Source organism: Ahaetulla prasina, chromosome 6 (assembly GCF_028640845.1).
Source record: "Ahaetulla prasina isolate Xishuangbanna chromosome 6, ASM2864084v1, whole genome shotgun sequence".
Lineage (NCBI taxonomy): Eukaryota > Metazoa > Chordata > Lepidosauria > Squamata > Colubridae > Ahaetulla > Ahaetulla prasina.
This window is the reverse complement of record NC_080544.1, coordinates 1711679-1734522: the sequence shown is the minus strand read 5'-3', so window position 1 is coordinate 1734522 and position 22844 is coordinate 1711679. Positions and strand designations below refer to the sequence as shown.

Genomic DNA, 22844 nt, shown 5'->3' with positions numbered 1-22844 from the left:
ACAGGAGAAAATGTCTCGCAGAGCTTCTGTACTCTTGAAAAAATGTCCTGTCCTCACCTGTACAAAATAGGGTTTCAATGGCTGGATATGCTGCTGGCCCCATAATAATAATAATAATAATATTTTAATTTGTATACCGCCCTTCTCCCGAAGGACTCAGGGCGGTGAACAGGCAGATAAAATATAAATACACACAATAATTTAAAACAACCCTTAAAAAACTGATTTAAATGCCCAAAACGTTAAAAACATAATCCCCTGTAAAATAACACAATTTTAAAAACCCATCTAATAAAAATAAAAATCAGGCTAGTCCAGCCATATGAAATAAATAAGTTTTAAGTTCGCGGCGAAAGGTCCTAAGGTCAGGTAATTGTCGGAGTCCGAGGGGAAGTTCGTTCCACAGGGTCGGAGCTCCCACAGAGAAGGCCCTCCCCCTGGGGGCCGCCAGTCGACACTGTTTGGCTGACGGCACCTGAGAGTCCCTCTCTGTGGGAGGCGTGCGGACGATGGGAGATAGAAGCCGGCAGTAGACGGTCCCGTAGATAGCCCGGTCCTAAGCCATGGAGCGCTTTAAAGGTGGTAACCAATACCTTGAAGCGCACCCGGAAAACCACAGGTAGCCAGTGCAGTCTGCGCAGGATAGGTGTTATGTGGGAGCTCCGAGACGCTCCCTCAATAACCCGCGCAGCCGCATTCTGAACTAGCTGAAGTCTCCGGGTGCTCTTCAAGGGGAGCCCCATGTAGAGAGCATTGCAGTAGTCCAGGCGAGAGGTAACAAGGGCATGAGTGACTGTGCATAAGGCATCCCGGTCCAGGAAGGGCCGCAACTGGCGGATCAGGCGAACCTGATAAAATGCTCTCCTGGAGACGGTCGCCAAATGGTCTTCAAAGGACAACCGGCCATCCAGGAGCACGCCCAGAATTTACTGTTCAGCATTTACCCATTTACTCGGGGCGTCTGATGCAGAAAGTGCACGGTATGTCTGTTAGTATAAAATTAAATAAGTCTTGTTTATTCTTGAAAGGCTCTCTGAATTAAACAAGCTTCCATCCCCAGGTAACCATGCTTTCGTTTTAAGAAAGCAAAACTCTTGCAAATCTTGATTTGCCATCTGCTACAGAGTTAAGATCCCAGTGTCATCTTCAGGAAGCCTTCTTTTTAGCATCTTCCTTGGTTGTGATTGTGAGTCATCTGGTGTGAGCCCTGTGTGTCTGCTTTGCCCAAAGCAAACTGAAATTGACTAGCCTCTGGGCATTCCCATCAGCCATGCGATATATCAGAAAAAGTGCAGTATTATTGACAAGGAGCTGGGCAGTGACTGAATATAACAGCAGGGCCTCTGTAAATAACACATTGCTGGCTGCGCTGAGCAGCTGCTGGGCTTGAACATAAAAAGCCAGCGAGTGCATTAAAAGGTAGCGTAGTCCTTCCCTTTTTAAAATGTCCTCCTGCTTAAAAAAAATCTTATTTTACGACTCAAATCATTCTGATATATTTCCTGCACTCTAAGCTAGAGCTACGGGTCCTGGAGCAGGAAGGCAATTTCTTAGCTTTCAACAAACAAACTTAAGGAAGCAAAATCAAAGGTGCAGGAACAAAATGTACAGTTTTGGGAAAGGTTCTTTATTAAAAACAGGCAGGCACCCACAGATTTCTTTTCAGCAGAGCCTCGTTTATTTGCGGCTTTAAAAAAAAGAAAATACTTCACTATTTATGTGGGTTAAGAAGAAATTACTTCGCTATTCTTATTTTGACTTCTGAAGGAAAGTCTTTTGATTGAAATAACAAAAGAGTTTTTAGCTCCAAAGTTTAGACAATAGCCAAGGCTTATTTTAATTTTATTTAAACACTAAAATGTTATAATTTAAAACATCTGAACATTTTTATTCAGCACAAAAACACCAATGCTTCTTTTAGCATATTTTTAGATGGATGTATGTATGTAGCTTCCAGATAGAAAAAAAAAGACAGAAATATCACTTTCTCCTGATTCCCAGTGACTGTTAAGTCAATTTTGTTATACAGGTAGTCCTTAAATTACAACAGTTCATTTCGTGACCGTTTGAAGTTATGACAGCACTGAAAAAGTGACCAGTGACCATTTTTCACACTTACAACCGTTGCAGCATCCCCATGGTCACATGATTTACATTCAGATGCTTGACAACTGGTTCATATTTATGACGGTTGCAGTGTCCCGGGGTCACATGATCCCCTTTTGTGACCTTCTGATGAGCAAAGCCACCTTTGCCATATTACTAATTTAACAATTGCAGTGATTCGCTTAACCAATGTGTAATAAAGGTAAAGGTAAAGGGTTCCCCTCTCACATACCTGCTAGTCGTTCCCAACTCTAGGGGGCAGTGCTCATCTCTGTTTCAAAGCTGAAGAGCCAGCGCTGTCCGAAGACGTCTCCATGGTCATGTGGCCGGCATGACTCAACGCCAAAGGCGCACAGAACGCTGTTACCTTCCCTCCAAAGGTGGTCCCTATTTTTCTATTTGCATTTTTTTTTACGTGCTTTCAAACTGTCGAAGTGCTGTCCCGGTGGCTGGAGGCCGTACGGGTCTGGATGGGGAGAAACAGGCTCAAGCTCAATCCCTCCAAGACAGAGTGGCTGTGGATGCCGGCACCCCGGTACAGCCAGCTGCAATTGCGGCTGACTGTTGGGGGCGAGTCATTGGCCCCAATGGAAAGGGTGCGCAACCTGGGCGTTCTCCTGGATGGACGGCTGTCCTTTGAAGACCATTTGACGGCTGTCTCCAGGAGAGCTTTTTACCAGGTCCGCCTGGTTCGCCAGTTGCGCCCCTTCCTGGACCGGGATGCCTTATGCACGGTCACTCATGCTCTCGTGACATCTCGCCTGGATTACTGCAATGCTCTCTACATGGGGCTTCCCTTGAGGAGCACCCGGAGGCTCCAGTTAATCCAGAATGTGGCTGCGCGGGTGATAGAGGGAGTCCCTTGTGGCTCCCATGTGACACCACTCCTGCGCAGACTGCACTAGCTGCCTGTGGCCTTCCGGGTGCGCTTCAAGGTTTTGGTAACTATCTTCAAAGCGCTCCATGGCTTAGGGCCGGGCTACTTACGGGACCGTCTGCTGCCACCGATTGCCTCCCACCGACCCGTGCGCTCTCACAGGGAGGGTCTCCTTAGGGTGCCGTCTGCCAGGCAGTGCCGACTGGCGACACCCAGGGGAAGGGCCTTCTCTGTGGGGGCTCCCACCCTCTGGAATGAACTCCCCCCAGGACTTCGTCAACTTCCTGACCTTCGAACCTTCCGCCGCGAGCTTAAAACACATCTATTTATTTGTGCAGGACTGGACTAGAATTTTAATCTTAAATTTAATTTTAATGGGGTTTTATCATTTTAATTGTAATTTTAAATTTTGGCCTATTTAAATAAGTTTTTTAATTAGTGTTTTATCTTGTATTATATTTGTATTTTTATCGGGCTGTAAACCGCCCTGAGTCCTTCGGGAGATAGGGCGGTATAAAAATTTGATTAAATAAATAAATAAATAAACTGCTAGGTTGGCAGAAGCTGGGACAAGTAACGGGCGCTCACCCCGTTACACGGCAGCACTAGGGATTCAAACTGCTGAACTGCCAATCTTTTGATCGACAAGCTCAGCATCTTACCCACTAAGCCACCACGTCCCTTTCAATGTGTAATAGGTTGTTATAAAATGGGTGCTGTTGTGTCTTGCCCGCCCTCAGAGCAGCCGGGGCCTTCTTACCTGCTCCCGCACACTGAGGAATGTATGCCTCCCGGTCCCAGTCCTGGCTCCATGCCCACACAAACTGCAGAAGAAGGAGCATCTCCCTGCCCCAGCCCTGACTCCATGCCCAGGCAAACGGAGCAGCTAGACCCCTCCCCCTCCTCCACAGCAGGTGAGCCTGAGGAGGGTTTATTACCAACAGCTGATTGGTGTGACCCTCGCATCAGAAGATTGGAGAGGCGGAGGCTACAGAGGGAAGGGAGGGGCAGGCCTTAATGAGTGCTGAGTCATGGAGCCACACCCCATGGCCTATATAAAGGATCTGCTTTCTGGCAGTCTCTGAGTCAGGCAAAGTCGAACTTATCTTGCTAAAGTCACTTACTGGTCTCCTGCCTGCTCTGAGGACTTTGCTAGGACTTTGGGCAGAGCTGCAGAGGCACGCCTGATTCGGATTTCCCGGACCCAGCCGTCAGCGGAGGAGTGGGACACGACAGGTGCCTTGTTTGTAAATTTCAGTGGCACTATCTAGCTGTGGCGAATGTGTGGGTTTCAAAACAAAAACAAGCCCAATACATTGAGGGAACTTTTAGCCAAGCATGGCGAGCTGCTTAGATAGCTAATACAGCATAATTTCTCTTATGGATATGACCATCAACAAAGAGTCATCCATCCATCTACCAATCTATTTTATTTATTTTATTTTTATTTATTTTATTTACATTTATATCCCGCCCTTCTCCGAAGACTCAGGGCGGTTTACAGTGTGTAAGGCAATAGTCTCATTCTATTTGTATATTTACAAAGTCAACTTATTGCCCCCCCAACAATCTGGGTCCTCATTTTACCTACCTTATAAAGGATGGAAGGCTGAGTCAACCTTGGGCCTGGTGGGACTAGAACCTGCAGTAATTCCAGGCAGCTGTGTTTTAATAACAGGCTATCTTACAGCCTGAGCCACCACGGCCTGGCTACCTGGTTTGCATGATGATTTATTCTTCAACTCACAGTAGATTTCCTCTTGTGGAGGTCCAGAATCTGCCTGGGGATCTCTTATGTGAATGTAGGTATTCCTTGACTTACAACAGTTCACTTAGCAACCGTTCGAAGTTACAGTGACACTGGAAAAATGACCATTTTTCACCCTTCTGGTCATCACAGCATCCCCAGGGTTATGTGATTTACATTCGGATGCTTGGCAAGTGGTTCATGTTTATGATGGTCGCAGCATCCTGGGGTCACGTGATCCCCTTTGGTGACCTGACAATCAAAGTCAACAGGTAAGCCAGATCCACTTAACAACCGGGTCACTAATTTAACAATTGCAGCGATTTGCTTAACCAATGTGGCAAGAAAAGTCATAAAATGGGACAAAACTCGGTTAACAAATTTCTCACTTAGCAACATAAATTCTGGGCTCAGTTGTGGTCGTAAATCAAGGATTACCTGTAATCTGATAGATCGTAATTGTTGCCTCACTGCTGATTAAGGGAGATAAGTAGGGCTACGTCTAAATAGATCTCAGCCTATTGTGACTGAGGTGGGCTTACCTGACCATGGGCCTTTGGGGTCAATAGCAAGCAAGACTTTACTGTAAATATGTCCAAGTCCTTGGAGGATGATTCTGATGTCAACCCACCTTTCTTGTTTTTAAACCTAGCATATTCAGAGACTGCAAGGTGGACTTTTTTCCCTCGGGTGACCAGGGTGGCAAGGTTCCAACCGATGCCCTAAATCATGAACCTCAAGCCAAGCTTCAAAAGAAATCCAGTTATTTATTAGAAGCGCCAAGTTGGCACGAACCAAGTGAAGCCAACTCTGACCTCACTTAGTTTGCGCCTTGGCTTTGACCCTGTTCCCCCCTCCCCCCAAGGTGTGTCATTAGTCAAATTCCCCAACAAAGCAATTTCACAGGCTGTAGAAGTCACTCCCTTCTGCCACTATGGGTCTCCTTGGAGATGGCCTTGACAATCGCAGGCTAGAACGTGCTTTGTTTTGACTGATGCACAAGTTCCTTGATGCAGCTGCGAGGCTCGGTTCCCCATCCCCCCGCCTATGGCAACTCGAGAGCAGGTCAGGAATGCTTTGTGAGTTGAACACAGGGCTGATTTTATTATTTACTTTTTAAAAATATGTTCACAGAAAATAGTCTACACCATTAAGTAACTGTGTATAATCTAAGGGCCCCAGAAACAAAACCAGTAGATTTTTTTTCTGCTGCCATGATTTAGTGAGCTTAAATCAAGGATAGTGGTCTTTTTAAAAATTTTGATATCACATCAGGAAAATCAAACAAGAATTGTTATCAAATAATTATTTTTGGCTAAATTTCTACAGTATGTAAAAGATTTTAATTAAAAATTGCTGAATATGGTGACAGATATAAAAGAAAATCAACTCCAATTAACTGAACAAAGGGTGGAAATACAGAGGACAAAAGACTTGCATAATCTGGACAAAGTCACAAAAAAGGTTGCACATACATCCTGGCCAAACAGATTCTAGAATCCTGGTCCTTGGGTGGAGAACAGATGTACCATCAAAAGGATTCACTTGCAAGCATTGCTGCTAACTATTGCTGCAGAAAATCATTTGTGTCATTGATGCTGGGTGAGCTCTGCTGTTTACCGCTCAACTTTCAGATGCAATTCAAGGGGTTAGTTGTCACTTATAAAATAAAGCAAAGAACCAGGAATAGCCACTGAATTCAAAGCACTGAAGAGTTTATTACTGCTACCTATACACAAGAATCTGATAAACTAATGATCAAAGCTAAACTGGCATTAGATAAGAGTCAACTGAATTCATGGGGGTGGGGGGCTGGACTTAGGTCTCTTGTGGGAAAGTAAAGATTCCAAACTTTTGACACGTTTAACTCCTCCATCAACTGAGCCTGCTCATCTCCTACTTCAAGACTTTTATGTCATAGGGCCTGATTCTTTAAGGGGATGCCTGATTCAGTTAATCTGATATAATCAGATAATACATTCCAGAACTGAGATAGCATGCCCTCTCTGTCCCAGTCCCTGCCCTCTGAACAGAACAGAACATGGGTTTTTTGGTGGATGCAGCACCCTGCATCCACCAAATTTTCGGACACGGTGGCTCAGGGGCTAGGACGTTGAGCTTGGCGATCGAAAGATCGGCAGCTCAGCGGTTTGAATCCCTAGTGCTGCCGTGTAACAGGGTGAGCTCCCGTTACTTGTCCCAGCTTCTGCCAACCTAGCAGTTTCGAAAGCACGTAAAAATGCAAGTAGAAAAAATAGGGACCACCTCGGTGGGAAGGTAACAGCGTTCCGTGCGCCTTTGGCGTTGAGTCATGCCGGCCACATGACCACGGAGACGTCTTCGGACAGCGCTGGTTCTTCGGCTTTGAAACGGAGATGAGCACCGCCCCCTAGAGTCGGCAACGACTAGCATGTATGTGCGAGGGGAATCTTTACCTTTACCTTTAGCACCCTGCTGGCTTATATTTAAGCGATTATCCAGTGTCCCCTCACACATATGTATAATTCTCACTCTTCCAAGCATTCGGAAGTCTTTTCTGATCTACTTTCGGGTTAGGATATAGCCCCTTTTATTATTATTTTTCTGGACATTATGTGATTTTATTCACACTGCCATGTTTCTTTAAATTACGTATTATGGCATACTAGATTGATTTGGAGTTGAGTGGCCCTGAAATCCATTAACTAAATAACATTGAAAGAGCAAATGTCATTATGAATACATGTGGTTACACACATAACATTTGTCAAGGGCATCCTAAACAAAACATGGGACTGCATGGGACTGTGAGGGAAGCCTCTCAAATCCAAAGGTGATTAAGATAAGATTGAACCGGTCTAACCGGTCAGTCCTGGAGGAGATCAACCCTGACTGCTCTTTAGAAGGCCAGATCCTGAAGATGAAACTGAAATACTTTGGACACCTAATGAGAAGGAAGGACTCCCTGGAGAAGAGCTGAATGCTGGGAACGATTGAGGGCAAAAGAAGAACCGGACGACAGAGAACGAGGTGGCTGGATGGAGTCACTGAAGCAGTCAGCGTGAGCTGAAATGGACTCCAGAGGATGGTAGAAGGCAGGAAGGCCTGGAGGAACATTGTCCATAGGGTCGCGATGGGTTGGAAACGACTTCACGACTAACAACAACAACAAAGTTACTCCTGGCAATGCTGCATGTGCTTTAGATCACATTCTGTTCACTGAATCTAGAACTCTGCACAGCTCCTGATCTGGTTCCCCTCCCTCTGATTAGAACAAAGCAAGTTCAGATTGAATTGGAAGCTTTTCAAAACAGTATCTTTGTACTGTTCTTCATCGTGCTGAGGAACAGTTGGAAGACTTAAGGGAATTGGGTTGGAGGTACCCTTCTGTATTGATGGTTTTATTCCCATCTTTTCAATGACAAAGAGGTTGTGGTGGATTTGATCCCTTGGGAATCCCACTTCCTGTCTTCCTTGTTAATTAAATCTCTCTGAAGCTATTGAGAAGGAGGATCATTTGTTGGCTTGGATCTAGTTGTCATCAATACCCTGATGAAGCACTTCTCCTTTCCAATAGACTTGGCGTTGTATAATCCTTGGCCCGCAATCTGCAAGTCGGCTGTCTCATTCCCTATTAACATAACTCCAGCATGCAGGCAACAATTACGACTTAACATTGTCAGGAGCAAAGAAATTAACCAAATACACCCATCAACAGTACAAATACTCTCTAATATCCGACACTTCCCTTCCCACTCTTTAGATCTGCCTGGGTGAATTTGAAGTATGTGTCATCAAATTTGCTATGATGCTAAATTTGAGAGAGCTTTGCAGTTTATTATATCCAGCCATGAAACACAGAGCTGGTTCCAGCTGCAGGAACTTGATGTTGCAAGCATCCGCAAGGGAGTTTTACAGCTCTGTTTCTGCCATTCCTAGGTGGTATATGTGACTAGCCAGATCTAGTTGCTTCAAAGGTATCTTGTATTGAACAGATCTACTTACAGATGTCCTGTTCGACTGATGCCTGTTCAAATCTCAATCCATATGGATATCCTGAAGCCACAGGATCAGTTAGGACTCATAAGGGAAATAAGCATAATCTTACGGCCCTTCACGGCCAACTCTTATTTCTTCCACATTCCACAAGCCCTCTTCAGTTATGCAGTTTGACATCATCAAAGCCACCAGGTATCTGGAGGGTGAGAAGCTGAGCCAGGATTACTAGTTTTGGAGAGGGTTGCATTCTCTCTTTAAGGATCAGCTTTATTCAGTGGAGATCCTCCTTGATCCACTATTGCTCTTGGATGGCCACTTAAGGTCTTTTTCTTAGCACCTTAGCTCCAGTGGTGAAATGCTCCAAAGTCTGCTACCAGTTCACTGCGTGCGCATGCATGGTGTGTGCCAAATACGCCCTTCATCCGCAGGCACTATCACGCAGCACTGAAAAAGGAGGCTTAAGAAGCCTTTTCCAAGGTAAGTAGAACAGCGAGGAGGGGGAACAGCTGTGGCACGCAATTTAGATTCACTAGAAAGCAGGAATTTCCTGCTTTCTAGCGAATATAAATCGTGCGGCACAGCTGATAGTCGGAAATACTAGTTCGGACAAACAGGTAGCTTTTTGTTTACTACCAGTTCGGGCGAACCGGTCCAAACTAGTAGCATTTCACCCCTGCCTTTACTTATTCAGAGACTCCTTCACTGGTTACTTCCAAGCTAGGCCATCTTTAACATGGTCCAAAACACTTGACATTTTTTGTGGCATTTTTCCCCCCCCGGAGTATTTTTTTCCCCTGCCTGGCCATTTCTGCCCATTTTCATCTCTTTGGCACTTGAAAGTTTTCCATTGAAGGCAACTATCTTCTGCGTACATTCCTAAATCTTTGTACTTATATACAAAGTACAGCTGCAGCTGACGCTGCGCGGGTGATTGAGGGAGCCCCACGCTGCTCCCACGTAACATCGCTCCTGCGCAGTCTGCACTGGCTTCCTGTGGTCTTTCGGGTGCGCTTTAAGGTTTTGGTTACCACCTTTAAAGCGCTCCATGGCTTAGGGCCCGGGTACTTACGGGACCGCCTGCTGTTACCTTATGCCTCCCACCGACCTGTACGCTCACACAGAGAGGGTCTTCTCAGGGTGCCGTCCGCCAAGCAATGTCGGCTGGCGGCCCCCAGGGGAAGGGCCTTCTCTGTAGGAGCTCCTACCCTTTGGAATGAACTTCCCCCTGGTTTGCGCCAATTACCCGACCTTCGGACCTTTCGCCGTGAGCTGAAAACTCATTTGTTTATTCAAGCGGGACTGGCTTAATTTTTTAATTCTAAACTTTTAATTCTAAACAATTTTAATCGGGGTTATTATTTATAAATTTTAAGGGTTTTTTTTAAATTTGATTGTTTTAATTTCGGCCATTTATGGATTATGTTTGTTTTAAGTTTTTGTTTTAATTGTACATTGTGTTGTTTTTATACTTTGGCTGTACACGGCCCCGAGTCCTCCGGGAGAAGGGCGGTATAAAAATCTAAATAAATAAATAAAATAAATAAATAAATAAATAAATAAATAAAATAAATAGGTAGTCCTCGATTTACAACCATTCGTTTAGTGACCATTTGAAGTTACAATGGCACTGAAAAAAAGTGTTTTATGACAGTTCTTCACACTTAGGACAGTTGCAGCATCCCCCATGGTCACGTGATCCAAACTCAGACGCTTGGCAACTGGCAAGTATTTATGACAGATCACCTGATCTGGTTTTGTGACCTTCTGACCTTCTGAAAAAATAATGGCTACCAACCTGCCTTCCATTGAGGACCTGTATACTGCACGAATCAAGAAGAGGGCCGTGAAAATATTTACAGATCCCTCACATCCAGGACATAAACTGTTTCAACTCCTACCCTCAAAACGACGCTATAGAGCACTGCACACCAGAACAACTAGACACAAGAACAGTTTTTTCCCGAAGGCCATCACTCTGCTAAACAAATAATTCCCTCAACACTGTCAGACTATTTACTGAATCTGTACTACTATTAATCGTTTCATAGTTCCCATCACCAATCTCTTTCCACTTATGACTGTATGACTATAACTTGTTGCTGGCAATCCTTATGATTTATATTGATATATTGACCATCAATTGTGTTGTAAATGTTGTACCTTGATGAACGTATCTTTTCTTTTATGTACACTGAGAGCATATGCACCAAGACAAATTCCTTGTGTGTCCAATCACACTTGGCCAATAAAATTCTATTCTATTCTATTCTATTCAAAGTCAACGAGGAAGGCCAAATTGATTTAACAGCCCTGTTGCTAATTGAACAACAGCCGTGATTCACTTAGCAGCTGTGGCAAGGAAGGTCATAAAATGGGGCAAAACTCACTTAGCAACTGTCTTGCTTAGCAAACGGAAATTCCCGGTGTAATTGTGGTCGTAAGTCAAGGACTACCTGTATATGACTATCTCTAGCTTAAAGCCTATTTATGGAATTCGGGAGGGGGGGGAACTTTGCTATCCATCAGCCACCTAGTTAACAACTTTCCAGATGACTCACACGATACATGAAATTGAATAAAATAATAAGCAATTGTATAGAACAGCAAAGACAAACCGTGTTTCTTCCCATTGTTGTTTGGTGTTTCTCAGAGCTGGAGAAAACCAAACTTTCAATCATCAGAAGCCTTTTGCTTTCTTGAGAAAAAAAGCTGAGCCCTTCAACCTGTGCTAATCCTGCCAATATTTCTTTAGTAGGTGAGTTGAAAAAACTCCAACTGAATAGTAAGAACTTCCAAAACTCTTCCCTTTTTATATTAAAGTGGACTTGCCTGGCGTCCTTGTACATTTCTTCTGAAACTATGACATTAATTACCAAAAACTATGAACGTTCTTAACATGCATATTGTGATGATACCTTGCTGTTTTGGATTCATCAAGCATTTCATCTCTTCGATAGTGAGACTCAAACTGATAGTTACAAAATTAGAACTCGGGGCATCTCCAGGTTAATCCCCACCGAAGTTGGTGAATCATACCAGTTGTCAAAATGCCGAAAACATCATTTCTAAAATGTGAGGAGAAAATTACTTCTCTTAGTTGTTCACAATTCTAAGCATCTAATGAAAATATGTGAGGAACAATCATAGACCTGGAAAAGGCTTGTCAAGAAATTCATAATTTGTTTTAAGACAAGGACCGGGCTTGATCCAAGGTTGCAGATTGAGGGTTGCATTAACAAAAAAAATTAGATGAAACCGAGGGGCCCAAAACAAAAGGGACATTTGATCCCGTATCTTAAAGATCTTATTAAATTAATGACATGCAATCTAATTGGATACGTCTCCCTATCGTTAACATTTTTTGCTCCTATTTGGGGTTGGTTGAATTATCTAGCACTGGGAAGCAGAATTCATCTGCCATATTGTAGTCACAGGTGGTACAGTGGCCTAGAGGTGGAGCTCTTGCCTCACAATCAGAAAGCTGTGAGTTCGATCCTAAGTAGCGGCAGCTTTTTCTATCTCTTGGCACAATGAGTCATTATCTGCTGCGAACTCTGCACTGGCGACAGGAAGGGCATCCAGCCAGTAAACACTCAGCTCCGTTCAGTTGCCCCGACTCCACCCTAATGCAAGGGATTACGGGGTCATTAAAAGACAAAAAAAAAATTGTAGTCACGGAATTTACCATATGAATGTCAGCCATATCTCTCCAGTTATAGTTGGTATCCTATATGGGTGTCAAGTTCAAGGTCACCTTTGGAAGCCTTTGGCGTTGAGCTATCCTAATTTCTGTCCTTTATTGATTCTGCAAGTTCCCTGCCTTCAGTTTCTCTTTCTATCATCCAAGCAAACTTTGTCCTTTCCCTACAAATAGGTGTTACTTTAAGACTCTTTTGCACAGGTCTGTGTTAATCGTCCTTTAAAAAAATTGTCTACTAGCTGAGTATTCATAATGTAAAAGTAAAAAGTCGAAGCTGTATACAACGGTACCTCAGTACGCATCATTAATTGTTTCTGGGAGGCACGATGAGTACCAAACCATTTTTTCCCATAAGGAATAATGTAGTGACAAGGCAGCCAACACCAACAAGCTCTAGTTTGTGCGTTGTGTACCAAACAATGAGTACTGTGACAAAATGTTTGTGTCAAAATGCATTGAATACCAAATTTGATGAGTTTCAAAGCATTTGAATAAAAAAGTTACCACTCTATTATTATCTTATTCTACTGCAGTACAAAAGACTTGGAAGTCAATGCTGTTTTTTTTCTTTTTCCTTTTCCTCTACACCTTCTTCTCTTCCCTTTTCCCTCCTCTACTTTCCAGTGATGGGTTGCCCCTGGTTCGGACCGGTTCGCAAGAACCGGTAGTAAAACCAGCGGGAGGCTCCACCCACTGACCCAGACATCATCAGGAAGCTTCTGCACATGCTCTGAGTAGAATAGGAACTGTTGAGCCTAATTTTGATCATGTCAGAAACAATAAGATATAAAGAAACTACTGAAATATATTCTGAGGAAGTTTGAAAATACAATGAGGGGACAGATGTATGCTAATTTATTTTTTCTGATTGGACTTAACTCTTTTGGCCAAAACCTACTGTTAATATAGGGAAGAGAAACCAGGAGCCCTGATGACGCAGTAATTAGAATGCAATATTGCAGGCTAATTCTGCCCACTGCCAGGAGTTCAATCCTGATAGGGCTCAAGATTGACTCAGCCTTTCATCCTTCCTTCCGAGGTCGGTAAAATGAGGACCCAGATTGTTGGGGGGCAGTTCACTGACTCTGTAAACCGCTTTGAGAGGGATGTAAAGCACTGTGAAGTGCTATCTTGGAAAATTGGTTTTATTTTTAAATTGTGCAGTCTAAGAACAGGCATACTTAGCAGTCAGTCACTGTGTGGGTTCTTTTGGCTTAAAACACATTTAATCTTTGGTCCATCTAAGAAACATATTCAGCTGTTGTAGTGCCACAGAAGTTACTTTATCCCATTCTGCAGCATTTTTAGCCAAGGGTATTAAAATACGATAAAACGTCAGAATGGGTCATCATAGATAGAATAGAATAGAATAGAATTTTTATTGGCCAAGTGTGATTGGACACACAAGGAATTTGTCTTGGTGCATATGCTCTCAGTGTACATAAAAGAAAAGATACGTTCATCAAGGTACAACATTTACAACACAATTGATGGTCAATATATCAATATAAATCATAAGGATCGCCAGCAACAAGTTATAGTCATACAGTCATAAATGGAAAGAGATTGGTGATGTGAACTATGAGAAGATTAACAGTAGTGCAGATTCAGTAAATAGTTTGACAGTGTTGATGGAGTTATTTGTTTAGCAGAGTGATGGCCTTCGGGAAAAAACTGTTCTTGTGTCTAGTTGTTCTGGTGTGCAGTGCTCTATAGCATCGTTTTGAGGGTAGGAGTTGAAACAGTTTATGTCCGGGATATGAGGGGTCTGTAAATATTTTCACGGCTCTCTTCTTGATTCGTGCAGTATACAGGTCCTCAATGGAAGGCAAGTTGGTAGCAATTATTTTTTCTGCAGTTCTAATTATCCTCTGAAGTCTGTGTTTTTCTTGTTGGGTTGCAGAACTGAACCAGACAGTTATAGAGGTGCAAATGACAGACTCAATAATTCCTTTGTAGAACTGAATCAGCAGCTCCTTGGACAGTTTGAGCTTACTGAGTTGGCCCAGAAAGAACATTCTTTGCTGTCCTTTTTTAATGATGTTTTTGATGTTAGCTGTCCATTTTAGATCTTGTGATATGATAGAACCTAGAAATTTGAAGGTTTCTACTGTTGATACTGTGTTGTCTAGTATTGTGAGAGGTGGAAGTATGGAAGGGTTTCTCCTAAAGTCTACCACCATTTCTACGGTTTTGAGTGTGTTCAGTTCCAGATTGTTTTGATTGCACCACAAGGCTAGTCGTTCAACCTCTCGTCTATATGCGGATTCGTCATTGTCTCGAATGAGACCAATCACTGTTGTGTCATCTGCGAACTTCAGTAGCTTAACAAATGGATCATTGGAGATGCAGTCATTGGTATACAGAGAGAAGAGAAATGGGGAGAGCACACAGCCTTGGGGGGCCCCTGTGCTAATTGTACAGGTATTTGATGTGATCTTGCTTAGCTTCACCTGCTGCTTCCTGTTTGTTAGGAAGCTTGTGATCCACTTACAAGTCTGTTCCGGTACCTGTAGCTGGTTTAGCTTAGTTAGAAGAATGTCTGGAATGATGGTATTGAATGCTGAACTAAAGTCTACAAAAAGGACCCTTGCATAGGTCTTTGGAGACTCAAGATGTTGTAGGATGTAGTGCAGAGCATAGTAAAGAAGTGAGCAATAAACAGGAAAATATGGCCTGGCTCCATGAAATACCTGCCTTTTCGAAATGGTGTTTTTTTCGGGGTGTCCTGGTGCTCTTTGTTGTATGCTTGCAGACGCTTCATTGCCCAACTAGGTAACATCATCAGGGCAAGTGAATGTGGGGTTTGTTCCCTGTTTATATACAGTAATTTTGTAGAGGTGTGGTTAAAAAGAGCAGGAATTAACACCAGACAAATCAACCAGAAAACAATACCCTAATCAAGGAACTACCAAGGGGAAACACACACACACACACGCACGTAAACCAACACTGACAGGGCTCTATATAAACAGAGCTCAATCTCCACACTCGTTGGCATTGATGATGTTGTCTATTAGGGTAATGAAAAGTCTGCCAGCAAACCACCAAACTCGGAGAGCACCAAGGACTCCACCGTTGAACCCTGAGCTACAAATATTCTCTCCTGTTGGCGTTTCCTTATTATATTAAACAGATTAACGAAAGGACAAGTATAAATACCCACAACAGCTTTAACGTGTCAATGCACCAACTTCCCAAGGATTTGCATTTAAAGCATAATAGAAATGCCTGTGGAACATGCCTTCTGGAATTCTTCCTCAACGTTTGACCAGCAGTGGCCATAGGAAGAGGTTTGTGTATGGTTGTGTAGAAGTGTGTACTGGGATGCACCGAATGAGCTGCCTGTGCTCTCTGCTCTCTGGGGTAGGAAGAAACTGGCAAAAGGAAAGGCCAAATTAAAAAATGGGCCCAGCTCTGCCAGGGAAAGCCAGGTGGCTCAGAAAGTTCCCCCAATTACTCCATTCTAATCTGGCTGGCCACATCACCCAAAGCCCGTGTACGCAGCCAACACACAGTGATGCACCATAAGGAGAAAGCAAATTGCGCACACAGGCAGACACATGAAAAAAGCCGTCCTTGCCCACTGTGCCCGCTGGTGGCAAAGAGGTTGGAAGAATCCCAGAAGCCATGCTTTGCAGATTTTCCCTCCCGGTCATCAAGTGTGCTCAGCCTTTTGTGTGTGTGTTTTCCCCCCCCCCCTCCCTTTCATCTTGTCCTTCAGGCTTCCTGTCTCAGTTGGTCTACGAGCGGCCGTTGACAGAGTGTATCCGGGGCGGGCACTACGCTGCCAGTGTGATCATCAAGCGTTCTGGTTGCACCTTCCCGGAGAAACCTGACTTCAAATGATACTGACAAGCTGAGGGCTCAACAGGAAATGCTGCCTACTTCCTGTCCCCCCCGTGACCCTGCACTGACGTTTCTGTACTTCTGTTCATTTGGACCTTGGACACTTCTCTTGGAAGCCCTTCTGCCCCCATCATCATCATCGTCATTTCAGACTGCAAGATCATCCAGGGTGCAGTTTCTGGTGCCCTGTACATCTCTCTCTCTCACACACACACAGAGTTCTCAAGGGAATGCCAAAATCCTTCTGGTACCCTGAAGTTTGGTCGACGCTACTCGCCTTGGCTCAAAGAGAATTCAATTGGGAAATAAGTAGACTAACGGTACAAGCCTAAGGGTTGGGCCTTGATCCCTGATGTGGTTTACTTACCTTCCCAGCTGAATCCTGGTTCTCTTGCAGTAATGAGGAATACAATCATGATTTCCGGGGTGACCCAAGATTGTATGATCTGGGGTAGGAAATTGGGTACGGATTCCTCAGATGAGAGGTAGGACTTTCATTCTTCATGTTAACTTGGATTTTGGCTCAGGAATCTCATTTTCCTAGAACAGGATCTGGATGTTATGATAAGTAAAGCCCATAATAGATATGGGCCACTTACGAACTCATGGCTGCATCTCAAAAAATATAAACGTATTATGTGTAAACAGAGTACAGAAAATTCATGCAGGTTGTTTCTTTGGGACATGCCAAAATGTTTTATTTCAACGCACAGTTTTAAGACAATAAGGTACGTCAAATAATGGAAAGATCTTTATTTGTATTACAGTATTCAAGAAACGCATTCTCCAAAGTAATTTACTATGTAATTTGATACTGATAAATAAAGGAATTGTTATACGGGCGTTCTCTGGGGTTTTTAATGCTGCGACGGGGTTCTGTTGCAGTAAATAGACTCTTTTAAGAGTAAGTGGGAAGAATAACTGCACTGCAATTCATCATTGATGCTGATAAAAATACATAATTTAGAACAAGGGTCTTCAACCTTGGCAACTTTAAGCCTGGTGGACTTCAACTCCCAGAATTCCCCAGCCAGCAAAGCAAAGCTTTACTGGCTGGGGAATTCTGGGAGTTGAAGTCCATCAGGCTTAAAGTTGCCAAGGTTGGAGACCCCTGATTTAGAAAGGAGGAAAAAATATTTAATTAAGTAACCCAAACCTATAACCTTGCCACTATTAGTTTAATAGGCAGGGCATAAGAAATACTGGTGATATTGATCCAGTAATGAAAATCTAGTGGTTGTTCAAAGCATATTAACATACAATGGACTTCATTTGGTAGCCAGCAGAATGTCAGAACTTCCCATCACCCAGACAGAACCTCAGAGAAACTGGATATGAATCATTATTTTATGGCAAAACTTTCCTATTGGCCGAGCTAAGTAGCTCCATGTAGGAAAAAGCTGGTTACTTGAAATTTTACATTTCAGCATAAAATGTAAATCAGTAGTAGTTAATGTTAAAGGGGACGTGGTGGCTCAGGGGCTAGGACGTTGAGCTTGTCGATCGAAAGATCGGCAGCTCAGCGGTTCGAATCCCTAGTGGTGCCGTATAACAGGGTGAGCTCCTGTTACTTGTCCCAGCTTCTGCCAACCTAGCAGTTTCGAAAGCACGTAAAAATGCAAGTAGAAAAAATAGGGATCACCTTTGGTGGGAAGGTAACAGCGTTCTGTGTGCCTTTGGCGTAGAGTCATGCTGGCCACATGACCATGGAGGCGTCTTCGGACAGCGCTGGCTCTTCGGCTTTGAAACGGAGATGAGCATCGCCCCCTAGAGTGGGCAACGACTAGCACGTATGTGTGAGGGGAACCTTTACCTTTACCTTTAGTAGTTAATGTTAATAAAATGTATTTTCATAGCTTCGGACAGCCAAGCATCAATGATCCTGTCTCTCTCTCTATCTCTCTCACACACACACATACACACACACACACCATTACATCTGTTCTCCTTTTTGTTCACCCAACTAGTTGAGTTCATCTCGCCTCTCTTGTGCCGTGCGGAAAAAAAATCCCCTCGGGATTTCAGTTTTGAAATGGAACTATAATACTGCCCAACAGAGGTGTGTAACAGTTCACTGTGCAGAGAGAGCAATTAATGGAAGCCCTCTTCACAAAGAAGCCAAAGTAAAAGTTTGGCCCTGGTTATTCACATGTCACTGAACTGACATGTGTTAGGATGAGATGTCAGTTGTGGCAATGGAGATGGCCAATTTCTCCAGCTGAATGAAAAGTCGAGAGATCAGAATAGCAATTGGGGGGACGTCCTTCCAGCTCCTGGATCCCAAGTGGAAAGACGGCTTCTCCAAACTCTGCAAATATTTAACGTCTCTCTTCCCCCCGATTACTGGAGTGAGACAGTTAATAGCCATCAGCTGCCAATGCTGCTGAACAATCAACTTTCTCGGAGAGAACATGAGTAGGAAAAACAAAGCCATCTAGATCAGAGGTCTCCAACCTTGGCAACTTTAAGCCTGGTGGACTTCAACTCCCAGCTTTGCTGGCTGGGGAATTCTGGGAGTTGAAGTCCACCAGGCTTAAAGTTGCCAAGGTTGGAGACCCCTGATCTAGAACCCTGCAGATCACAGATATACTGTGGCTGTGGGCACAAGTCATTGCCCAGGCTGGTGGATGGCTGACCTTCACTGTCTTTCAAAACAACTTGAGGAGGCTGTGATGTCCATCGTGCTAAGTTTCACACACTTGAGAATTGTGATTGCCTGTGTGTGCATCAGGAGACATGGGTGGTAAGATACATTTCCTGCGGCACTAAGACATCACCTCTCTTCTTTTGCAATCCTTCTTAACTTCAAATATGGAGGGAGAAAGTGACTTATTTATGACCTAGCAAAATGCTCTTTGAAGTATTTATATTAAATGCCTTTTTTTTTAAGTGGGCAAAATTGGGTAAATTAAAAATATTTGATAAATCATAGGGGCTAGTTTAAATGCATTGCATAAAGCAGGAATGGGAATTTTCACTCACAGTCCTAATCCAATTGTGCACAACAATCTAGGGGTTGTTTTTTTCTGGTTGCACTTTGTATTTATTTCTGTCTTTTTGTAATGCACATTCCAACCTCCAAAAAAAAAGAAAAAAGGTTGTCAGAAAAGATGTGCATCACTTGGATTTTTCCCCATCATGCTTCTTTGATAGGAAGGCTTCTCAGGTGCAAGCAACCAGATCCGTATATGATCAGTACTTTATTGCTTTCCACCTATAATACAAGAACCTCCCCGAACTCCTTGCCTTCCCTTGGGAACAAACAGATAAGGTTTCATCGAACTTGGAGGCTGGGGGTGGAGGGCTGGGATCAGGTGCAAGTCACTTGCAGCTCTTCAAGCGAAGGTGGATTTTGGATTATCTTACTACTGGTTCACCATGTGCGTGTGTCCAGTTTGTGCGCACGCCTGTGCACATGCGCCCAGCCTCAAAAACGTGCCTAAATAGGATGGCATAGAGCCAGGGTGAGGGTACCGGACCGGTCTGAACCGGCTGAATACCAGCTCGGTCTGCAAGGACCCATGACTGCTTCCCCGCTTGATCCCTCTTCCTTGTTCCTGACAGTTTCCCAACAAAAACTCTGGTCATCTCCTACAGCTTCAAGTGGCAGGTCCTTTCCCCTCTTGGAAAAGGCATAGATTGACCTGAAGAAGCTGCCTCATGCGTCCTCTGGTAGAGAAGACCAAGCTGGCCTTGGTTGGTTTCCCAACAGAAACCTTACCTGCCAGGGGAGAGGCCTGCTGAATGAGGTTGTTTTATGTGGGTGTCCTGAGGAACCCCACAAGCACAAGAATAGCAATAGCACTTAGACTTATATACCGTTTTACAGTCCTCTCTAAGTGGTTTACAGAGTCAGCATATTGCCCCCAACAATTTGGCTCCTCATTTTACCAACGTCAGACGAATGGAAAGCTGAGGCAATAGCACTTAGACTTATATACTGTTTCATAGTTCTTTTACAGCCCTCTCTAAGCGGTTTACAGAATCAGCCTCTTGCCCCCAACAATCTGGGTCCTCATTTTACCCACCTCGGAAGGATGGAAGACTGAGTCAACCTTGAACCTGGTGAGATTTGAACTGCTAAATTGCAGGCAGGCCACAAAAGTAGCCAGCAGTACTGCACTCCAACCACTGCACCATGGTGGCTCATTGATTTCCTTCCCATCATTTAGCCGCTGTCTGTTACCACAAGTCAGCATTTTTACCCTGAGGTAAAATATGCGCCGTTTTTTTCCATTATTGGAGTAGAATAGCCGCAAGACCAAGCCGAACGTGCCAAACTGGCGCAGGTTAAGACTTGCATTGTCTTCCTGGGAAGTTGAAACAGGGATTTAGGATCATTGGACAGCAGTGGGTCTCCAGGTGCTGGACTTCCAACTCTCGTAATCCTTATTTATTGCTCTGGGGAGGAAGGGAATATGGTCCAGTAACTACTGGGGGTTCAATGTAGGGAACCAGTGGTTTAGAAAATAGGATTAAATAAAGCAAAAAAAGATTAGTCCACCAGCGGCTAATAGTGATGACAACTATCAGTCTGCTCCAGAATCCTGCACCGAGGAGTAATTAGTAGCGAGCAGCAACAGAAAATAGCTGTTGCCTTTTAATCTCCCTGGCTAGGGACTCTGGGACTAGAAAGACGGATTAAATGAACCTTAGCCTGATTCTATAGGGATCTTCTTATCTTCTTTTATATGCATGAGTTTGTGGATTTTAATCTTGAAGTGTTGTCTTGGCAGAGAGGAAAGCTTTGAAATAAATTTGGAGTGGGGGCCACGCTGGTTTGTAGCAGTCAAAGTTCAATCCTTGCCTTTTTTCCTAACAAAATTTTCTCTTTGGCCGAGACTTTCTGGCCTTTAATGGTGAGAATTCCTGAAAGGTTTTCAGCAGAGCAAATGCATTTCAGAATCCACAATTCAGAATTTTATTAAGACGGGTTAGGAAATGCCCTCATTCATAGCGGGGGTGAAATCTAGCAGGTTTTGACAGATTCTGGAGAACTGATAGCAGAAATCTTGAGCAGTTCGGAGAACCGGCAAATATCACCTCTGGCTGGTCACAGAGTGGGGTGGGAATGGAGATTTTGCAGTATCCTTCCCCTGGAGCGGGGAGGGAATGGAGATTTTGCAGTATCCTTCCCCCAGGAGTGCGGTGGGAATGAGGATTTTGCAGTATCCTTCCCCTGGAGTGGGGAGGGAATGGAGATTTTGCAGTATCCTTCCCCCAGGAGTGGGGAGGGAATGGGGATTTTGCAGTATCCTTCCCCAGGAGTGGGAAGGGAATGAGATTTTGCAGTATCCTTCCCCTGGAGCGGGGAGGGAATGGAGATTTTGCAGTATTCTTCCCCCAGGAGTGGGGAGGGAATGGGAATTTTGCAGTATTCTTCCCCTGAAGTGGAGTGGGAATGGAGTTTGGCAGTTCAAATCTCCCCAGGCTCAAGGTTGACTCAGCCTTCCATCCTTCTGAGGTGGGTAAAATGAGGACCCAGATTGTTGGGGGCAACAGGCTGACACTGTAAACCGCTTAGAGAGGGCTGTAAAAGAACTGTGAAGCGGTATATAAGTCTAAGTGCTATTGCTATTGCTATTTATTCAGATCAATACCTTGCTTAACCAGTAGCAAAGTAACTATGCCATTCTATAACTTCCCCACATTACATTATACATGGGGGTGGGGGGAGAGAGAAAAGACTGCTGAAACCAGAAAGGTGGTGATAGCAACAAGACAATCAGATCCTTTAAAGATTCCTGGATTAATTCCTGGGATTATGATTTAATCCTGAGGAGAAAAACAAAAGTCGGACAGGCATGCGTGCAACCAGAAGGACACGCAACAGTCATCTCTGCCCAAACATTTGGAGAACATGGTAGCCTCAGAGCTACAGTCTCGTAGAGGTGCCATAATAACACCTTTTGCCACATTATTTAATCCTTATTTCCTTATTTCCTTTTTTTTTTAAATTGAGACATGCAGAAGCTCAGAAACGCTTACATTTCAATCCCCTGCGGACCTGCCTGTCAGTAACTGAGCTTTTGATGTCTTTATCTGGAAACCTAAATAGACGTATGGTTCATTCCAGACAGCTACTATCTGCTTTTGACCAGTCAATGTCTCTGCTCCTTGTTTCTCTAACGGTTGGCTAAGAAATTGATCCCAAATTCCCATTGTTCTCTGTGGTTTTTATCTGACTCTCTTACGGTGTTTATTTTGCATTTTCAAAAAGAGGAATTGCGGCTGTTTGGGGAAAGGACCAGTTGCCTTTCCGCCAAGGGAGAACCTTTTCAAACTCTTTTTTTCCTCGAAAAAACCATAAAATAGGGAGCTACACAGGGGTGGGTTCTACTTACCTTTATTACCGGTTCTGTCGCAACGGGAGCGCGCACACATGCGCAGATCACCCATGATGACGTCGTGGTGGGTGGGAAGAGCCTCCCGCTGGTTTTACTACTGGTTCTATAGAACCGGACCGAACCGGAGGCAACCAACCACTGGAGCTACAGTCAAAAAGGTCAAGATGGCAGCCATGATCCAGCTGAAGCCCCACCCCTTTTCCATATTCATAGCCCACCCATAAAAAAGTGGGTGGCACA

At 44.0% G+C, this 22844-nt stretch overlaps 1 protein-coding gene across 3 annotated transcripts in view; it reads left to right on the top strand.

Moving 5' to 3' along the window:
• ADK (adenosine kinase) overlaps positions 1 to 17095 on the top strand; it is a 283761-nt gene extending 266666 nt beyond the window's left edge. For all 3 annotated transcript variants that reach the window (XM_058188632.1, XM_058188631.1, XM_058188630.1), the window contains one exon: positions 16133 to 17095. In XM_058188632.1, the coding sequence (XP_058044615.1) occupies positions 16133 to 16257 (125 nt within the window). In that variant the 3' untranslated portion in view covers positions 16258 to 17095. The remainder of the gene's footprint in view (positions 1 to 16132) is intronic.
• The last annotated feature ends 5749 nt before the right edge of the window (positions 17096 to 22844 follow it).